Source organism: Astyanax mexicanus, chromosome 3, assembly GCF_023375975.1.
Source record: "Astyanax mexicanus isolate ESR-SI-001 chromosome 3, AstMex3_surface, whole genome shotgun sequence".
Taxonomy (NCBI): Eukaryota; Metazoa; Chordata; class Actinopteri; order Characiformes; family Acestrorhamphidae; genus Astyanax; species Astyanax mexicanus.
Genome location: NC_064410.1, coordinates 37,670,172 through 37,689,065, shown reverse-complemented (window position 1 = coordinate 37,689,065; position 18,894 = coordinate 37,670,172). Strand labels below are relative to the sequence as shown.

Below are 18,894 nucleotides of genomic sequence, written 5' to 3'. Positions count from 1 at the left end.
ACTTCAATGGTGCAAGCTAGAAAAAGTAAGTAAATCTGTGTTCTAGGAAAATGTAGGTGTGAAATGGATTTAGGGTGTAGTGAAATATAATGAATGCAAACTTTTTCCGAAATACAGTGCTTTTAGCCGATGCTCCCAACAGGCTTACAATGATGGAAGCATAGCGTTACACATGCAAAAAAAAAACATTATTTTTACACCATTAACTCAAACTCAAAGTAGCTCCACACTTCTTTGGTAGAATTGTGAGGTCCATGATATTAATGAGGCACTGAGAACATTAAATATGCACAGGTAGTGATCACAACTTCATAGGTAATATGGGGAGCAGATTGCAAAATGAATTCCATGGAAATGCATAAATATTATAGATATTTTTTAGCAACAACTGGATTTCATGTATTTTCACTAAATTAACTTTGCAATCTGTCCCCTATTCCACTTATTCATTCTCTGCTCGTCAGTCGAATTATCATGACTTCATTTTAAGATGGCAGCACCTGGAGAACTACTGTGGTACTGTGTATATAAAAAGTATTTTTAATAAACAACCTGTGCATTTTCAAAGTTCTCATTGCTTCGTTTTAAATGTCAGGGCCCTTGGGATTCTACCAATGAAGTGTAAAGCTACTCTAAGCTTGTTACTGGTGTGAAAATAGCCATTAAACGTTCTGTATTTCAGAATGCCGGGTGTGAACAGAAGTGGGCTACTTGACCAAATTTGTACTCGTTATCATGTTTCACTACAAACCAAGACCATTTCACACCAGATTGCTCCTTTAAAGACTTTAAAGAAACTAGCTGGCAAAGGCATTTGAATAAGGAGCTAAGATTTGAAGTGTGAATGTGTCATGAATGCTTTGCATCAAGGCATCTGTTTTAAACTTGTTTCAGAAGAAATACATGAAGATTATGAACATATTAGAAATATGAACATATTAGAAATACATGAAGCTAAAGAAAAGGCCACAAAAGACAGTGTTTTTCTGCAAAACTTCTAGGAAAACTTTGTTTTGCAACGACCAGGTCATCATGACCTCAACTCTATCGAGGTGCTTTGCCATGACCCAGATAAGCCTGGGCACTCACATTTCAGTGACATTTCAGAAATTCTGATGAACTGAAACAAATTTGCAGGGAGGAACTCAATGTCTTTGTTGTAGACAATTCTCCAGAATGAACTTTTGTATTTTTTTTCTTTTCCAAGTACTATTAAAGTCTAAAGCTGGTTTTACACCTCTGACCAAAATAAGTGGTCTAGATCCACATCAACAAACCACCTGTTCAGTTTGTCTGCAGTGTGAAAACCAATTTTTTTGGATGGTTCAGTCTTCTGAGTAACCTGCACTCATTCTGCAGCTTGATTAGTGTGCACACGAAGGGACATCTGACATCTGGAAAGGCAACTTGCTGGACAGACAAAATGCCGCCATCCGATGCACATCCTTCTACAAATTAATCAATGTCAAGTATGGGGGAATGCAGGCCATATAGGTGATGATGACGACAGGATCAAAAAACTGCAACGTGACACCAAATCTACCCAGACCATACTTTTACAAAGTAACAAAAACGAGAACCTTTCTTCGAACTTGTAGGTGTGAGAATGGCCTAAAATGTTGATTGAACTTAGTAAAAGTGATATATAATAACAATAATAACAATCTATAAACCATGTTCATCCACTTTTCTTTTTAGTTTATTTTAAAAATAAAAATATCCCTGAATCTTTATAATACTGTTTTACATCAGGTCTAATTTATGGCTATAATAAACATATCAAAAACAAATCTTTTAAAAAAATAGCTACAATTCAGTTACTACACCTGAGTCAAACAATGCTGCCTCGGATGTGAGATATGCAACTTTTTATGGCTTTTATCTCCCTAACATTTCTTATTCTAATCTTTATCTTCAGTGATTTAGTTATGTTTTTCACCTTGTGAGAACATGAAGGACGCTTTTACTATCCTCCCTTTTCTGTATTTAAATAACCCTGCTTTGTTTGTCTGTTCACATCCTTTGGTTTCCCTTGTTCCTCTGATCTCCTTCCAGCTTCGCTCTTCATGCCTGCATGAACCCTGTCACCAGGGCCTCGTGCTGCGTTGTTCTTGTTTCTGTCGGACCCACTGGGCCGTGTAGCGTCGCTCACCGACTGTCCAAGACCAGCCGCCTCTGCCTGACCCCTTCTCCACCTCCAATGCTCTGTTTCTCTTCACATCCTCCACTCCACTTAACCAGGGACTGCTATGCATCTTCAGGCCATTGTCAAGAACCAAGCTTGGCTTACTTAAGGCTCCCTCTTCTTTGCGCTCCAGAGCTGTCGTGGAGGCCGGCTGTCTAGAAACAGGCCTGGAAACCGGTAGTGGTGGAAGAGATACAACCTGACTGTGGAGTTGTGTGCTGAGAGAGAGAGAAAGAAAGAGATGGGAGTCATTAAACTGGGGTTATAGCTAAAAAAAAAAAAAATCTGATCAACATATCCCCCCTCCTTACCCCAAATGAAGTCAATCAGCCAGAACAGGTTGTTATCTGAAGCTTACTTTTGTAATTTTGCACTGAAGCTATGATGCTGTATGTAGCTAACAAGTATTGGAAGCATAGCCTACATTCCATCTGAAGTTGGATGTCAGAAGTTCCAAATACAAACAATGTACTGGAACCCTCCTCAAGTTGTATTTTCTCCTCAGTTCAGAGAGCCTCACAAACTTTTTAGAATCCAGGGTGTGTGTTATGTGTGTTATGAGGGCTGGGCAATATATCTATATATTGATATATTAATAAAAATATATTTTATACAATATAGTTCATTATAAAAGTTTAAATTAAATATAAAAAATATTATATTATAATATCACAATCTAGGGCTGCCCAATATTTTAAATAAAATGAATCTCAATATTCTTCAAATAATTAAGCGATTCTCGATTGTGATTTAGATAGCATCATTTTTATTACTTGTAAGCACTATTTAATGTGATGCACAAGCTATTGTTTTCTTTACAGTTAATTATAATACATTTTTTTAAGTAAGCTTTTGACACATGCTGATGAAACCTTGTAAGTCAAAGAGTAAAATATAAAAATCACAGCTACATAAAATAATTCTTTACAGGTTTCTGATAGAAGCAAACGTCTCTCTCTGGCGACTTCTTATTGTAAAGATGTACAATTTCCATTGTCACATTTTGAAAAACAAATGACAACAGTAATAAAATTAATCAATTTAATTTGATTAACTTCCCAGGTATCATTAATGATTTAATAAACATGCATGAGTCTCTAAGAAATATAGAAATAGCATTGTGTAGTGTTGGTAATTTGCATAGTTTTGGAGGCACAAAACTCCTCAGATATCTGGATTCTGTACCTTCCCTTCACTCTAAATGAATTTTAATTTCATCCTAATTATGTTTTATATGCAAATTTTATACAAATTTGTGGCTTCACTGCCATTTTGCTAACCTTGCAGCTACAGTATGTTCTTTTAGCTCCATTACTAACATTAGCTGTTAGCCTTGTAGCTTCAACACGAAGCTAAAATAGCTTTTTCAATACCAAAAACCCTGGCTAATGAAAAGTAATTCCCTATTAAGCTTGAGGGAAGTGTTTAAACATGTAGGTTTCTAGTTTACAAAGATGCTAACCTTGCATGTTAGAACTTACTTTTAGCTCTATTAATTTACTTGTTAGCTGTTAGCCTTGTAGCGCCAGTACAAAGCTAAAATAGCTTTATCGATACTAAACACTTTGGTTAATGAAAGGTAATTCCCTTATTAAGTTTGAGGGAAGTGTTTGAACATGTAGGTTTTTAGTTTACAAAGATGTTAACTATGCAGCTACACTATTTTCTTTTAGCTCTATTACTTATGTTAGCTGTTAGCCTTGTAGCTCCAGTATAAAGCTAAAATAGATTTATCAACACCTTGAAAAGTAATTGGAAAAAAAAAGAAAATGAAAAGTTATTCCCCATAAAGTTTGAGGTAAGTGTTTGTTTTAGTTTACCGAGATGCTAACCTTGCATGTTACAATGTTCTTTTCGCTCCATTACTTATATAAGCTGTTAGCTTTGTAGCTCCAGGACAAAATACAATACAAAATAGTTCTTCAGATAACAAACATCATGTCTGGTGAGAGTTAATTTGGGATAACTGCGTAAACTGTTCATTAAATATCACTATACAATGAAAAAAACAAAGCTTAGACATCAAGCAAAAAGTTTCAGGCACAAGAGTAAGAAGAAAGGAAGGAAGGAAGGAAGTCATACAATATTTGAAATACAATCAAACTATAAATAGGCTTTTACTGCAGGTGGTTTGTGTGTCTGTGTCTTGCCAACACACTAATTATGCCTCTTTATTAGCCCGACTCAGTATCTGTGAAAGGCAGCAGATAGAAATCCATCTCTAGGTGAAGTCTGTAACTCTCACACAGGCTGCGTGAGGAATAGCCAACCTTTCTGCTGTGTTTGTGTGTTCCAGTGCATCTGCCTGTCCCCATGTGTCACACACTTTCTCACTGAGCACTGGCTTCAGCCCTGAGGGAGCACACATGACAATGGCTAAAGACACAGCAGCACCTGGGAAACGTAGCGTTATGTGGACCACAGCAACTCTTGGCATGCAGTGTTCTGTGCCACGTGGCGTGTAGTTGAAACTGGGTGTTACCTGGCAGCTTGGAGGTGTTCAGCTGTTCTGCCCGCAATAGCCCAAGGCCTCTGCTGCAGATATGGCGACTGTAGAGGTTGTTTCTGGCAACCATACCCTGATTGCTACAGGAGGGGAAGGGGAAGTGGACATACAATGCATGGGAGGAACAAGTGCATAGGGGCCAGACATGGTCAGACACAAGGAGTGATGGCACATTCAGAGGAGGTTGAGGAGGACAGGACATGCCATAAAACAACAATGATCAAAGGAAATATAAAAAGGAGGTATGAGAAAGAAAGAAAGAAAGAAAGAAAGAAAGAAAGAAAGAAAGAAAGAAAAAACAACACCAAAGTAACATAATTAGAAAAACTCAAACTTAATAATATTGAAATGCAACAACATTTCATGAACAAAACATTTAGGGAACAAAATAATATCAAATGAGGGCAGACATGCAGTGATTGTGTTCAAGTGGTGAAAATGTGAATAATGTGAAGCATTTTTTGTTGTTGTAAACAAGAAATGTTATAAAAATGTATGAAGTTTACGCTTCTGATTTTGTATCGCAAAATGATGACCATTTTTGTTATTTTGTAAATGTTGACTTAGTCCCCCTCAATAAAATCTTATCTAGTCACTGTCACACAAAAATAACAATATGTCAGTTGTTCTTCATTGCATTGCAAAGTTTTATGAAGAAAATTCCAATACAATACTCAAGATATTTGAAATCTCTTAACATTGACTTCTATAGAAAATTATTTTTGTTCTTCTCCTGTAAAGTGTTATTTTGAAGGTACAAGGTTTTTGTGTGACAGCAATCATAAAGATTCTATATTAACCCTGTTAGGTGATTGAAATAATTATTGATTACATCCTCTGTAATTATTTAATCTAAATGAATCACATTTAATCACATTCATCATCAAAGTATTTTAAACTCTACAATTCAAATTAATTTTAGTTGAGAAGCAAATGAATGAATAAATAACTGGCAAACTACTTAAAAGCTCCCTGTTTATAAACACTGTATATTTCTTACAACCCTAGGCCGAATTTTATAGATCTTATTTTTATAGCAAATATATATCTATATTTGCCTAAAAATTACAAAACATTTAAAGAAGACAGTCACACATGCCAAAGGTTATTTTCAGGATATTCTAGGATACTCATATGTATTAAAAAGTAACTTCACTCATTTTTACATTAAAGCTAAAATATGTTGCTCTGTAATGATAACATATACCACCCCTGTTTAAAATGCTTAAAATAAGATTTGAGTGTGAATTTTTGGGACACATTATTTTTCTGTGATTAAATAATTGAAATGAACAAATTAATGTGACAGCCCTGTTATAGATATACATATTATTGCATATTATGTAGAAAAACAAATAAAAAAAACTTCTTTTTTTTTTTTTGCAACTTTTATTAGTTATGGATCAAAATGCTAGAGGGTAAAGAGGAAAAGGGAGAGAGGTAACAACGTCTCACAATAACAGTAAACCAGGTCCAACCCAACCCTCAATTTCAAGGAAGATTTTACATAATTTCACTAGTTACTGAAAGATCAGGCCTTACCAAATATACTGCTCCTCGGTGGAGCAAATTCAGGGAAATTTCAAAAACCTACGCATTTCTACTGATTTCCTTTCATTCATTACCAAATTATGCAAAAACCAAGCAGTCCCTATACAGCGCATTTAGGCCTCATGTCTGCAACACGATTACAAAACAAATAAATAGAAGAGAACTAGATTAAAAAACACAACCATCTGTAAGGCTGTGGAGGTCTAGGTTAAAAGGTCTAGGTTAAAGGTCAATGAAAGTTGAGCTGAGATCTATTTAGAGAACTGTGGAGATATGAGTCAAAAGCAAAGCATGGAAAAGGAGAGATAAATTTAGCATTTTTGAAGATGGAAATTGTTTGTAGTGGAGAAGAAAAGTTGTCAATTCATTGAAATCATTGTAAAAGTGATGAGGAGCAGCAGGAGTGGGTGAAAAAAAGAATCATAAAACAAAGTGAGAATGTCATTCCAGGGACAAACATTAAAGAACAAGAGAGAGAGAGAGAGAGAGAAAGAGAAGAAAGGCAGTTTAGAGAAGGACAAGGAGAAAATGAGCTGCTGGAAAGAGTGAAGAGGCACTGCACACAATGATGCACTAATGAGGGAAAATTCCAGTTTCTGTTGCCAAATCAGTCATGCAGTTTATATACAGAATTGGTCAAACTGGACATAAAGACCATCAATGTCCCGTAGTTCTGTTGTACAATGAGCTACTAATTTTTTGTAAACCATCCAAATAGTTGGCCTTAGCTAGGGGCAACCTGAGGTAAAAATGGAGCATGTTGCTTTTATGTAGTTGCATATATTCAAGTAGAAAGCACTTTTAATCACCTTTTAATATGCAATTAACCACAGAAAGTTTTTACAGATATTGAGCTTAAACCCATTAAGCATAACCTTTTGATTCTCCTTGTTTCTACACCCATTATCTAATTTTTCACTAAGCATATAGGTGCACCTTGTAGTTCTATAATTAAAGACTGTAGTTTCTCTAACGATTGAAGAACAGAAACCCTGTCATTGTGGTTTATTGTCCTCCTGATGGTGGACTCACGAGCATTAACATTAGCCAATGTGAGAGAGGCCTTCAGTTGCTTAGAAATTACCCTGGGGTCCTTTGTGACCTCATCGACTATTAAACGTCTTGCTTTTGGAGTGATTATTGTTGGTTTACTGATGGAGGCCAAACTTTTTAGAGATTTTCCAGACTTTCCTCAGAAATCTTTTTTGTTTGTGCCATGATACACTTCCACAAACACTTGTTGTGAAGAGAAGATTTTGATAGATCTCTGTTCTTATAAACAAAATAGTAGGGCTGGACCCGAATATTCGGGTATTCGGATATTCGTTCGTTGAGTAGGTATTCGGTTTTTAATTTTGGTATTCGGATATTCGTTTTTTTTCTCCTTTCCAGAGTTCCACCTCACTCTAACCACTTCTGTTCTCGCGGGTCCCGTCAGAATATCTTGCGCGCGGGACAGAACTGAACTGTTATTGGCTGGAGCGGGAGTTTAATCCAGACGATGCGGGAGCAAATAAATAAATAGTTAAGAAAACTGTAATAATTGTAAAAAAAAAAACCTAAAGAAAACTCTCAACGCGCAGGATGGACCGACACACACACGCACACACCGATGGTGTTTGGACTGGGGTAAGGAACGGGACCACACTATTCAGCGCTGCTGTTTTAATAAATATATAAGTAAATTTGAAGCATTAAATGTAGTTTATTTAATTTATATTAGGAACGTGGGGCGGGAGCGGCAGAAATGTTTATGTGGCGGGCGGGCGCGGGATTAAAAGAAGCAATTTTTTTGCGGCGCGGTAACGAGACAGAAACGCGGGAGCGTGGAAGAGTGGGTTTAAAAATCAGTCTCGCGCAGACCTCTATTATACATGATAAAAAAAATGCAGGCTCTTCGAAACTGATTTATATAATAAAACGTAAGGGCTAATGTGGCAACAGTAGGGGCTAAATCGGTTACAAAAGCCTGGCCTACAAAAATGATGTCTGAACGAATTTCCTCTTATCTAATATAATTTAAAATGGTTTAAAAATATAAAATAATTTCTAAGCAAACGAAATATTTAATATTGAGCTTATAGCCCAAGTGCAAAAATACAAAATCAGTAATATGCCCTGCACAATCCTTTAACCGAAATAGACCAAGTACAGTTTACAATGACTGTCCTCTAATATAATCAACAATGTTTAAGAATATAAAATACTTCCTGAACAAACGTTTTTTTTTTTGTTTGTTTTTTTAAGCAAATAACCTAAGTGTGAAAACACAAACAGCAATTTACTGGGCTGGCTTGCGCAGCGGAGAAACCGTGCAGCAGCAGCCTCGGTGTGGGGCAGCAGAAATTCCGGGATGAAAACACAAAGAAATCTGGGCTAAAAACACAGAAAAAATATGGGGTGAAAACACAAAAATCCGGGATAAAAACACCAAAAATCCGGGGTGAATATGTCTCGTTGGTCAGAGCAAACTGAACATTTTTCAGTGGATTAAAGGGGCCGTGATTTGCTTTTTTTTTTTTTTTTTTACCTCTTTTTTTAAAAACGAATATTCGAATATTCGCTTCGAATCAGTGCCGAATATCCGGAGCTCAAAAAACGCTATTTGGGCCAGCCCTACAAAATAGTACATTTGGCTGATACCCATTCAAACAGCTGGGCGAATGCAGAATCTGAAATCCTTGCACAAGGACCCTTATTAGTGTATTTTGCCGTGTTTGGCTGGCTGGGAAATCGAACCCTTGTCTCCCACATTGTTGAGGCCATGCTGAAACTGATTTGTTAAACAGATGTTTTTCAAAATTAACTCTTTCTGGCACCTCTATTTTTAGAACACCAGTAAAAGGTGTTAACAGGGCTGAGGTGTGGTGAGGCACGTACCTGGTGCGTTTTGCCCTGCAGTTGTCGTTCGACTGGTGGTGTGGGGTGTAACCCTGCTGGACGCCTGGGGCCGGCGCAGGGCGAGGGGCTACGCGGCTGGGGGAAGATCCCACACTGAGGGAGCGGGAGAACGGGGAGGATACCGGAAGAGGGGGAGAAGGGGGAGGGATCCCCGAGCGGACAAACGGCCAAGGCATGACCTTCTGCTCCTCTCTCACAACTTCAGAAAAGAGACAAGGGGAGAGGGTGAAATTTATCATGTTTGTGTTTGATTCTATTATATTAGGAATACAATAAAACAGTTATAATGTATATATTTTAATATATCTTATATCAGTGACTTGACTGTAATATATCATTTTCCTTACCACACTGTGATTTGGATTCTCTTCATATTTAATTGTTTTTTTTAATCTGCTTTTAGCTTACTTTGATTCTTTATACTATAAATAGCTTACACCTCTGTGCTAGCAAGAGTCTTTAAAAAGTATTTTAAAATGCAGCTAAAAATAGCAAAAGAAAGCGGTCAGCATTTTCTAATGGCTCTATGTACAGATTATGCTTTTATATTTATTCTAAGGTTATAGATCTAAATATAAAGCATGCTTACTTCACGTGTTTGAATTTTGAGGTTCTAGCAATATAAATTATTATAGCATTGTCTGTACCTGGTCACGTCATCTGTAAAGTGTCAGAATTATATCTGCATAAGGTTACACCATATAAAATTGCACATGTAAAACACATCCAAAATTCCTCAGCGTTTTCTCATCAGAATGATATGCTAAAACTACTGACTAGGGGTGGGCGATATGGCTCTAAAATAAAATCACGATATTTCAGGGTATTTTTGCGATAACGATATACTTGGCAATATAGGAAAACAGAAAAATAATTAATTGATTTCAGGAATATAGTATAAGAGTATAACAGCATAATCATAATGCGGCAAAATAAATAATATAGCATAAAATAATATAATGCAGCACAAAATATTGCAGAATATTTAGTGCATGAATAAACTGCAAACTAAAACAATAATACAATAAATACACCTAAAGCTACACAGTAAATAATAGACTACTTTTAAGACAGAACATCTCTATTATCACAATATGGATTTTTAATATCACAATATTTCTGTGTCACAATATATTGTATACGATATAATATTGCCCACCCCTACTACTGACTTCCCCAAAATTTAAAGAAATGCAGGTGCATGTAAAATGTAAAATTGTGAATTTCAAAGCAGCAACCATCTTGTTATTATTGTTGCTTGTGTAGTATTTTAAAATATATTCGAAAAGAGATATTTATATTGCTGATATTTACAATATCTCCTGCACAGCAATAAATGCTTCCTGATCAGACAGAACCAACACTAAAGTGCGTGACATAGGACACTCATCCAGGGCAGAAGTGCTATTCAAGGACATATAGAGCTGACTTGAATAGATCAGTCAATTGAATCCCCCTAGTTATCTGATACTTGATTCTGCTAATTTAAATTATATCAGAACCAATATCCCATCCAAATATATCGGATTGGTGCATTCTTTAAAAAAACAGGCTTTATTTACCATCAGCATTAAAAAAAGCGGAAAAACAAAAACTGTAAAAATTTAATTAAAACAGGAATATATACAATATTTACAATCACAAGACTTAATCAGGCTGTATGTGAGCAAACCTTGCTTCAGGGCCAACATTTTTTTATAATTTCCTCTACTCCTAGATACCAAGCCTATTCATTCTTTGACTGCATAATTAAAGTGGAGTGTGAACCCCAAACAAGGGCTAAACCCAAGGACTAAACCCGTCAAAACGGCTAAATGTGGTTAAAATCTTATCAGGACACAATCCAGATACTGGTCACATGGTCTGACTAGGTGTAAATTAGTCTGTGTTGTGCCGATTTAGTACCTTTTTTTTTAGTTTAAAGATATAATGAATGAACTACATGTGAGCTGTTTTCCTGAATGTGACTGATAAGTTCAGTTCTTCGCGCTTACCTTCTCTCTCCATTAGCGAATACGGTTTGATCTCTCCCTCTGGCTTTTTTGGGGGAGCTTTTCTGAACGGGGCCGCTGCAAAAACAGCAAAGTTGTTATAAGCAGTAGAAACAGCACAGCCTCCTGCTTAACATGTAATGGTCAGAGAAGCCGCTATGACTTCTGGCTATGTCTAAAACACAGAGCCACACAAATGCACACAACACTCCTCATAAATATTTATATCTACAAATATTCATGTGTACACTGTATGTGTGCACTGGCCAACATTCAGCTGCATTACTGGGGAAAAAAAAACACACAAGCAGCATTCTGTGTGTCGTTTGTGTTGGGAAGCTGAGGGTTTATGGTTATGGGCTGGGTGGATTTCAGTGAGGCATGGGGGGGTGCCTGAGGGACAGACTGGGCTTGCATGATCTGAGGTGAACGGGCTGCTTCAGAGGGTGGAGAATAAGTGAGCAAGAGACGTACCACACTAAGTGGTATTTGAGACATGATACTGTCTAGGGCTGTCACGATTACTCAATCTGTGATATCGATTACTGAGTAAAATCTATTATTGGTTCAAATTTAGCCTCTGGGTGGATGAATAGTGAGTGGTTATCAGTCTGCATGATAATGCATGCATATTTTAAATTCTTCTATTGCTCTCTTTCACTGTAAGTACTGTAGCCTGAACACACTTGTTTTATATACTTGTGTTATATAATATTTGAATTAAAGGGCCCATATCATGAGAAATCCCACTTTGTTCGCTTTATTAAAATTAGAGTTTCATTTAGAGTCAAGTAAAAATATATATATACAAAATTAAGAGACCACTTCAGTTTCTCTATAAACTACGGATAACATTTCTCCCAAATTCTAAATAGAAATATTGTCAGTTAGCGCATTTATTTGCAGAAAATAAGAAATGGCTGAAATAAGAAAAAAGATGCAGAGCTTTCAGACCTCAAATAATGCAAAGAAAACAAATTTATAGTCATAAAGTTTTAAGAGTTCAGAAATCAATATTTGGTGAACTAAACCAGGTTTTTATTCACAGTTCACAGTTTTCACGCATCTTAGCACGTTCTCCTCCATCATTCTTACACACTGCTTTTGGGTAAATTTATGCCATTCCTGGTGCAAAATTCCAAGCATTTCAGCTTGGTTTGGCTTGTGATCATCCTTGATTGGAACTGTTTACAGCACAGCTACCTAACTAGCCATCAAACACACTACCAACATAGTGGAGTGTTTTGGGGGAACATTTAATACATATCTACCACTTTCCAAAAGAGAGGACATATCCAAATATTTTCTCATACTATTTTCTAAAGATATGGCCCAGATATGAAGCTTTGGTTAGGCAGACACATCTACACACAATTATACTACTGATATTATGTTTATTTTTGCTTTTGTTATAATCAATAAAATAAATAAATAAAATATAAAAAAATGTCCTTCTCCTTGTTGTCATGAAAAAGAAGGTGAATGGCAGGTATCCTCACTTATCCATGCTGAAGTTGTACAACGTGTTTCAGAGTAGACTGTCTAAATTGCCTAGATTCAAACACAATACAGAAAAGAGATCATTGTAGTATATTAGTCTACATAATGTTAAGGATTAAAGAGAGGTTGGAAAATAGTCCTGTAAAAATCAACTGTGACTGTTTTTATCATGTCATACTGAATATAATTAAAATATTATAAGTAGGCCTCAATGTAAAACATGTGCCATTTCTTTGCAGCATTTAAATAAAAAACGCTCCCTAGATGATATTTTTCCAGTATGCTGTTATAAATATTTGGCATTTATGGTTAGTTCAAACCTTTTTTTTGTGCTAGGTGTTTTTGTGACCTTAAATGTAATTGCTTGATTTCTATTAAATCAATTGTGACAGCCCTATTAATCATCTTGCACAGCAAGGTGGTGTGACAAAGAACACTAGGATAAAAGAGACTAGGAGCAAGGTGGGAAGACAGTAGAAACTGAAAATTCTTACAAAAAGCCGCACAACCCCTGATCCGTCACAGGGGAGGGAGGGGTGCCTAAGAGTTTGATGAAACAAGAATGGAGCCACAATGAAATCAAAATTGTTCCCAAACCCTTCCCGTTCCAACAAAACCACCATCACAATTCACAGCGGAGAGCTTAGCCTTCCATTATATGAGCACATAATTGGGCGTAAGTGTCATGTAGCATGCAGTCAGGTAAGGACTTGTTCGGGAATTGCGCTTCCTTTACACAACAACACTCAACCCGTTCTGTCAATCTGGAATTTAATCTTCCACATAGCTGAGTTGCCTCCACCTCTTCTCCCACTACGCAATGCCACCCACGGGCCGCTATGTAATAAAACAAGTAGGACAAGTTCTCTAACTGCAGCTTTTTTGATGTGATGTAACTAGAAACAGAGTGCCCCTGGAACACTAATGGAAAAATTAATCATCAGACACACACCCATCCTACGCATGACGTGAGACGCCAGCGCAGTTCCTCTAACTCTGCTTTCTGTTCCATCAGTGCAAAATGAACATTCCAGTCCCAAAAATGGCAAGAATGAGTGCATGACTTACCTGATCTATTTCTGAAGAAGCCATCAAACACCACAAAGTTATTCACCTAAAAGAGGAGAAAAAAGATACTTCTAATACTCCTTCTTATCAATTTCTTGCCATCCGTGCCAACTGAATCTAGGTGGGGATATAAACAGCACTCTTTGAATTGAGAATGAATAAAACAAGCTGAAATAATTTTGTTATATGGACAGATTTCCCATTCAAATTCATATTTGCTAGATTTAGTCAAGTCAAGTCATTATCAACCGCTTCATCCATTAAGGGTCGCAGGGGGGGTGCTGGAGCCTATCCCAGCCGGCATCGGGCGGAAGGCAGGATACACCCTGGACAGGCCGCCAATCCATCGCAGGGCAGACAGACACAGACAGACACACAGACACATTCACTCACACACTCACACCTAAGGGGCAATTTCAACCAAGTTCCAATTAGCCTGAACGTGCCGTCTTTGGCCTGTGGGAGGAAACCGGAGAACCCGGAGGAAACCCACGCAGACACGGGGAGAACGTGCAAACTCCACACAGAGGGACCCGGGACGCCCCAGCCGGGAATCGAACCCAGGCCGTCTTGCTGTGAGGCGGAAGTGCTACCCACTGCGCCACTGTGCCGCCCATTTGCTAGATTTAGTTTTATATAATAACATATCAATTACATATATTTTATATCTTACAGAAAACAGCATTATTTGTGTTTAACAAAAGATAAGATAAGGCTTGTCTGACAATGTCAACATTTTTTAAAGGTGACCATGCTTAAAAGCAAGCGAAAGTAAGATAACAAAAGACTAAAGCATACCTGAGGCACACCGTGTTTGAGTTCAAAATGCTTTTCTAAAAAGGCCAGGAATTTGGGAGAGGGTCTGTCATATGCCATCTGCTCAGGCTCCACCTTCTTATGCTGTGGAATGAAAACAAAAGCAAAGAGAAACAAAAGAACAAATGAAACAAGTAAACAATTATAAGGAAATAAATATTATTATTGTACTCTTATCAATAAAAAACAAAAAAAGTAAAATAATATTACTATATAAAAACAACTAATAGTATAATTATGGTATAAATAATACTGCTATATATAATAGCCATGCTTGCAGCAATAACTTTAATCAAACACTCTAGCACAACAGGTGTTTATTCAAGATGAGGAACCACATAAGCATGCAAAGAATGTAAGAACAGTGTAGGCATTTAAATCACAGATTGTATAACTGTACATAAGACTGGACTAGATGACAACAGCTGAAAATTGGAGCCAAAATATCTTTAATGCTCTCTGGTGGCCAGCTGTAGTACAACTTTTAACCAAGCTCAATCCTATGTAAGTAAACTGGGCATGAAAGAAACATTCATTTTAAATTGCACATGAAGTATTTTCTTCGGAAGGTTTGTTTTGTCAATTCTAAAAACTCCCCCAATGTTACCAACCCACCAGAGTTTTTCATCATAGTTATACATATTTAAAGGGGGGTGGTGATGCGGTGATATCCACCTCTGAACAAGTTTATAAACAGCTAATACTGACATTCTGATATTGTGAACACGCAGATATTTCAAGATTATAGAAGGCTCATTAATGTAAAGACTTTGACTCAGAAACCACTGTGTAATAATCACATTCAAATTCAGTCACTGTATGGTGGTAAGGAGACAAGAGGAGAGGCCTGACAATAAGAAATAGCACGGTTTGGTCAGCTTGTGACTTTCGCAAACCTTCGAAATGTGAGTGAACAGAAACATACGGATAAGAAACATGCTGAGAGAGATTGACTTAGATATATGCTTTCATTGGTGCCATATCTCCATTCCTTTCCATTTGTATAATGAGATAACTGTAAGACTAATTAACCAATTTTTTACTTACTTATAGTTTTCTACTTTTTAAACTTCTACAAATGGAACTTTAGCATAATCCTTAACTACCACTATTTGGAACTGACCTCCAGCATGAAGCGGAACAGCTCCAGCCCGTATCCATGTCTCTGCAGGTTCTCAGTCACATAAAAGTCCAGCACACATAGAGGCTCTGTCTCCACGTGCGCCCCCCGCTGGTCCTAATGGACAATGCAATATTTTAAAGGCAAAGATATATGTCCCGCCCATTCAGCACAGATACACTGAAACCAGAGAGGAAAACACTTACTAGTAGAAATAGCTTCTTGTATCCAACCTTCAGATATCCCACTGCCACGCCCCTGCCTCTATTGAAGAGAAAAAGGAGGGAAACAAATAGAGAGGAAGAGGCTGTTACTGACAGCTGAGCTAAAGCTGATCACTGAAAAGAAAAGAGACTGGAAAGCATACATATGTCCTTACAGTATCAGATAAGATGGATCAGGATATGAAGCAAAGTAAAATAACCTAAATCAAAACATATATATGTTTATAATTGATGTAACGATACTTCCTGTCTTCTTTTCAAGTTTTTATTAAATAGTAGAATGTGGCATAAGCTCCATTATACACAAAATTAACAAAAGAGGCTTGAATAATCAAAAACTCTACAATCTATAAGTTAGAAAATTAAAAAAAAGACACCCAGTCATTTCAGTGGAGATGCATCCATTACATAAGCCCCATTGTTTTTTTAATGCAGCCATGTGGAATTACATTACATTACATTGTATTTAGCAGACGTTTTTATCCAAAGAGGACATAAAAAAATCCAAGGCAAAAGTAAACACACTGTGATAGAGCAAGAAAGGAAAAAAGAATGTGGTTTGTTTAAATGAAGTGGTTAGTTTTTTAGAGGTGCTAGGAGAGTAAGTGATCTTTGAAGAGCTCAGTTTTTAAGAGGTTCTTGAAGACAGGAAGTCCTAAACATCTGAACCTAAACAGAACACACAGAACTGCACACTGCCATTAGCAAAAGACTAAAATGATTAACCTCACCCATTACGCTCCCCATCCTTCAGCAGGTAGAGGTAATGTCTGTTAGACTGGAGCTTTGCTGCACTTGTAATTGGTGCAGGCAACTGCTGGGCCTGAAATGAAAAGGTTATGTTAATACTTAATACTTAGGCTTGAAAAAGCCTATTGAGAAATCTCAAATAAGCATTTCAGCACAAGTAGGGTCACCACGTGGGTTTGGGGGACTTATAGAGCTAAATCCTCTAAATGCTGCCTTACCAGACATGGATTAAACCTGATCTTGGCTACCACTGCAGTGCTAATGGTGATTCTCCATTGAAAATTTTACATCTAGTCCAAAACATCATGTAGGTCTGAGAAATTGGCTCTTTATGTAGTAAAATTAAATTTAGTCACCTTGGATGAAGCCTTCCCTAATTCATCAATGACGGTGGCAATCTGATTCTGGGCATCAGGTCTGAAAAACAAACAGTGAAGAGTTGACTTGCCTCTCAATAAAAGAAATGACAGATTTTAAAAAATTTAATTTAACTTAAGCCAGACTGGTGATTAAGACATCATGCAGAGGTAACGCAGACATCATGACCTGTAGCACAATATTAAAACAGGTAATTCTAAGACAACAAAAGCAAAATAAGCGGTCTGTCTATCAGGAATCTCTGGTTATGTTGTTTATTTTAAATAATGCAGATACTGAACAAAAAAGCTTGATGTAAAAAATTTATTCTGAGTGAATCAAGGAATAAAACACACTAAAATTAAAAGCTAAAAGGCCTCTCTATTCTGTGAAGGCAGGACCCAACCTGCCTCAGCCTCGAGGCTGCAGCAGCAGGAGCAGTGTCCTGCATTGTTTGGCTGAAGTGAAGTGTAAGAGTGGAAAAGGAAAAGGGCGTGTGTAAATAACACACATGAAGGAGAATAATAATAAGAAGAAATACCTTCCGCACGGTCTCCGGCCAGCGCACAGATTCTGGTCCAGCACAGAGATGGTTTCTGGGAACAGGGCGTTTAGGTCGAAGGGAAAATCCATAGCTGTGTGAGAAAGAGAGAGAGCTAGTGGCTAAAGGCTGTGGGAAGAAAGCTCAAATCTTGCAGCAGCTCGAACAACCTCCTCCAACATCACCACCAGCAAATTCTCTCTCACTGCATCCCGCACACGAGCCCCGCTAAACAACTGCCGCTCCCGCGCGATGAGCTAATGTTGACATAGAGGTCAAATCACATCATGCCCAGGCTCTCTGTGCTCCCGTTGTCTCTGTGCTGCTGCTCTGCTTCATTGTGCTGCTGCTGCTGCTACTGTCACTCCCTTCAAACAGCGCGATTCAGGATTAGCGCCACAACACAAGGCGCTTATAGGATTTCCTCAGGCTGCAGCAGTTCACCCAGGTCCACGTTAACGGAGCTAAAGCATCGAACACGTTTAATAAAGCAGCTCCACCGCTCCAGCTTAACATACAAAAAACACAGAAAACGCCCGAAGAGCTTTAATCATAAATTAAATGTACACCGAGCTTCCGTTTCCTCTTAGCAACGACGCAGCTAGCTACCATGTTTACATAGCAACAGCGCGAATGAATATTAGCATAGTAATAATAAAGTTCACTGTTTATTTCCAGAATTACAAGACAGAATGATACAATTTAAAGAATAAGATTAATAATAAGCTAAACATGATTTTCAAATGTAATAATGTTTTAAGAATGTTCACATTAAAATAAGAGTTCCTAACACTTCAGCAATACTAACCTACACCTCTCTTTTCATGATTTCCAAGTGTCCTAGCTAACTGAGTAAAAACAGGATCAAATGAAATATCATGGAAAGAAAACATAATAGACATGAATCATTTACAGCCCAATATTTTCAGTATTTTAAGTTATGCAATATGTTTCCCTTTAATTCTGTATTATTGCTAAGTATGTATATACTACACACATGTAAGGAAAACCAGTGAACGACACCTTACTAAAATATTCACCCAAAGCCTCCACACACACACAAAACCTTTTTCCACAAAAAAAAAACAAAAAAAAACATATGATTATTTTATGGATATTTTAAAAATTAGCCAAAAAATATGGTTTAAGAGAATAGTTTATCATACAGTCGAGCAGTAGAACCACCCAGATACAATCCGGATTAAAAAATGTTTAAATATTGATTGAAAAGACAGAAAACAGTTAATATTTATCATGTTAACATTTTAATTTGTTGGCTTTAATATTTTTAATAAGTGGGCCATCTGTTGAATGTGTTAAATGTATAATTTGGCCATACCTATTATATGTATTTGTTATCTATTTACTGTCAACTTATGTGCAA

General features: G+C 37.1%; 1 protein-coding gene across 8 annotated transcripts; it reads right to left on the bottom strand.

Annotated features, from left to right (window-relative positions):
• Positions 1-1,677: 1,677 nt before the first annotated feature.
• atat1 (alpha tubulin acetyltransferase 1) lies at positions 1,678-18,088 on the bottom strand. Of its 8 annotated transcripts, XR_002651696.2 has the most exons (13): positions 17,511-18,087; positions 16,969-17,029; positions 16,594-16,685; positions 15,845-15,902; positions 15,642-15,755; positions 14,501-14,602; positions 13,703-13,748; positions 13,129-13,174; positions 11,138-11,212; positions 9,123-9,342; positions 4,668-4,771; positions 4,456-4,537; positions 2,266-2,403 (listed from the first exon to the last, which is right to left on the bottom strand). XR_002651696.2 is itself a non-coding variant. In XM_022683115.2 (12 exons), exons 1-12 carry the CDS (start codon positions 17,600-17,602, stop codon positions 2,085-2,087), a joined length of 1,329 nt encoding a protein of 442 aa, XP_022538836.2. In that variant the 5' UTR covers positions 17,603-18,088; the 3' UTR covers positions 1,678-2,084. The 8 variants fall into 8 exon arrangements, 7 of the variants coding, with proteins under 7 accessions (XP_022538836.2, XP_022538835.2, XP_022538837.2 ...); XM_022683115.2 differs by lacking the exon at positions 4,456-4,537 and having other exon boundaries at positions 1,678-2,403; positions 17,511-18,088; XM_022683114.2 differs by lacking the exon at positions 13,129-13,174 and having other exon boundaries at positions 1,678-2,403; positions 17,511-18,086.
• Positions 18,089-18,894: the final 806 nt, after the last annotated feature.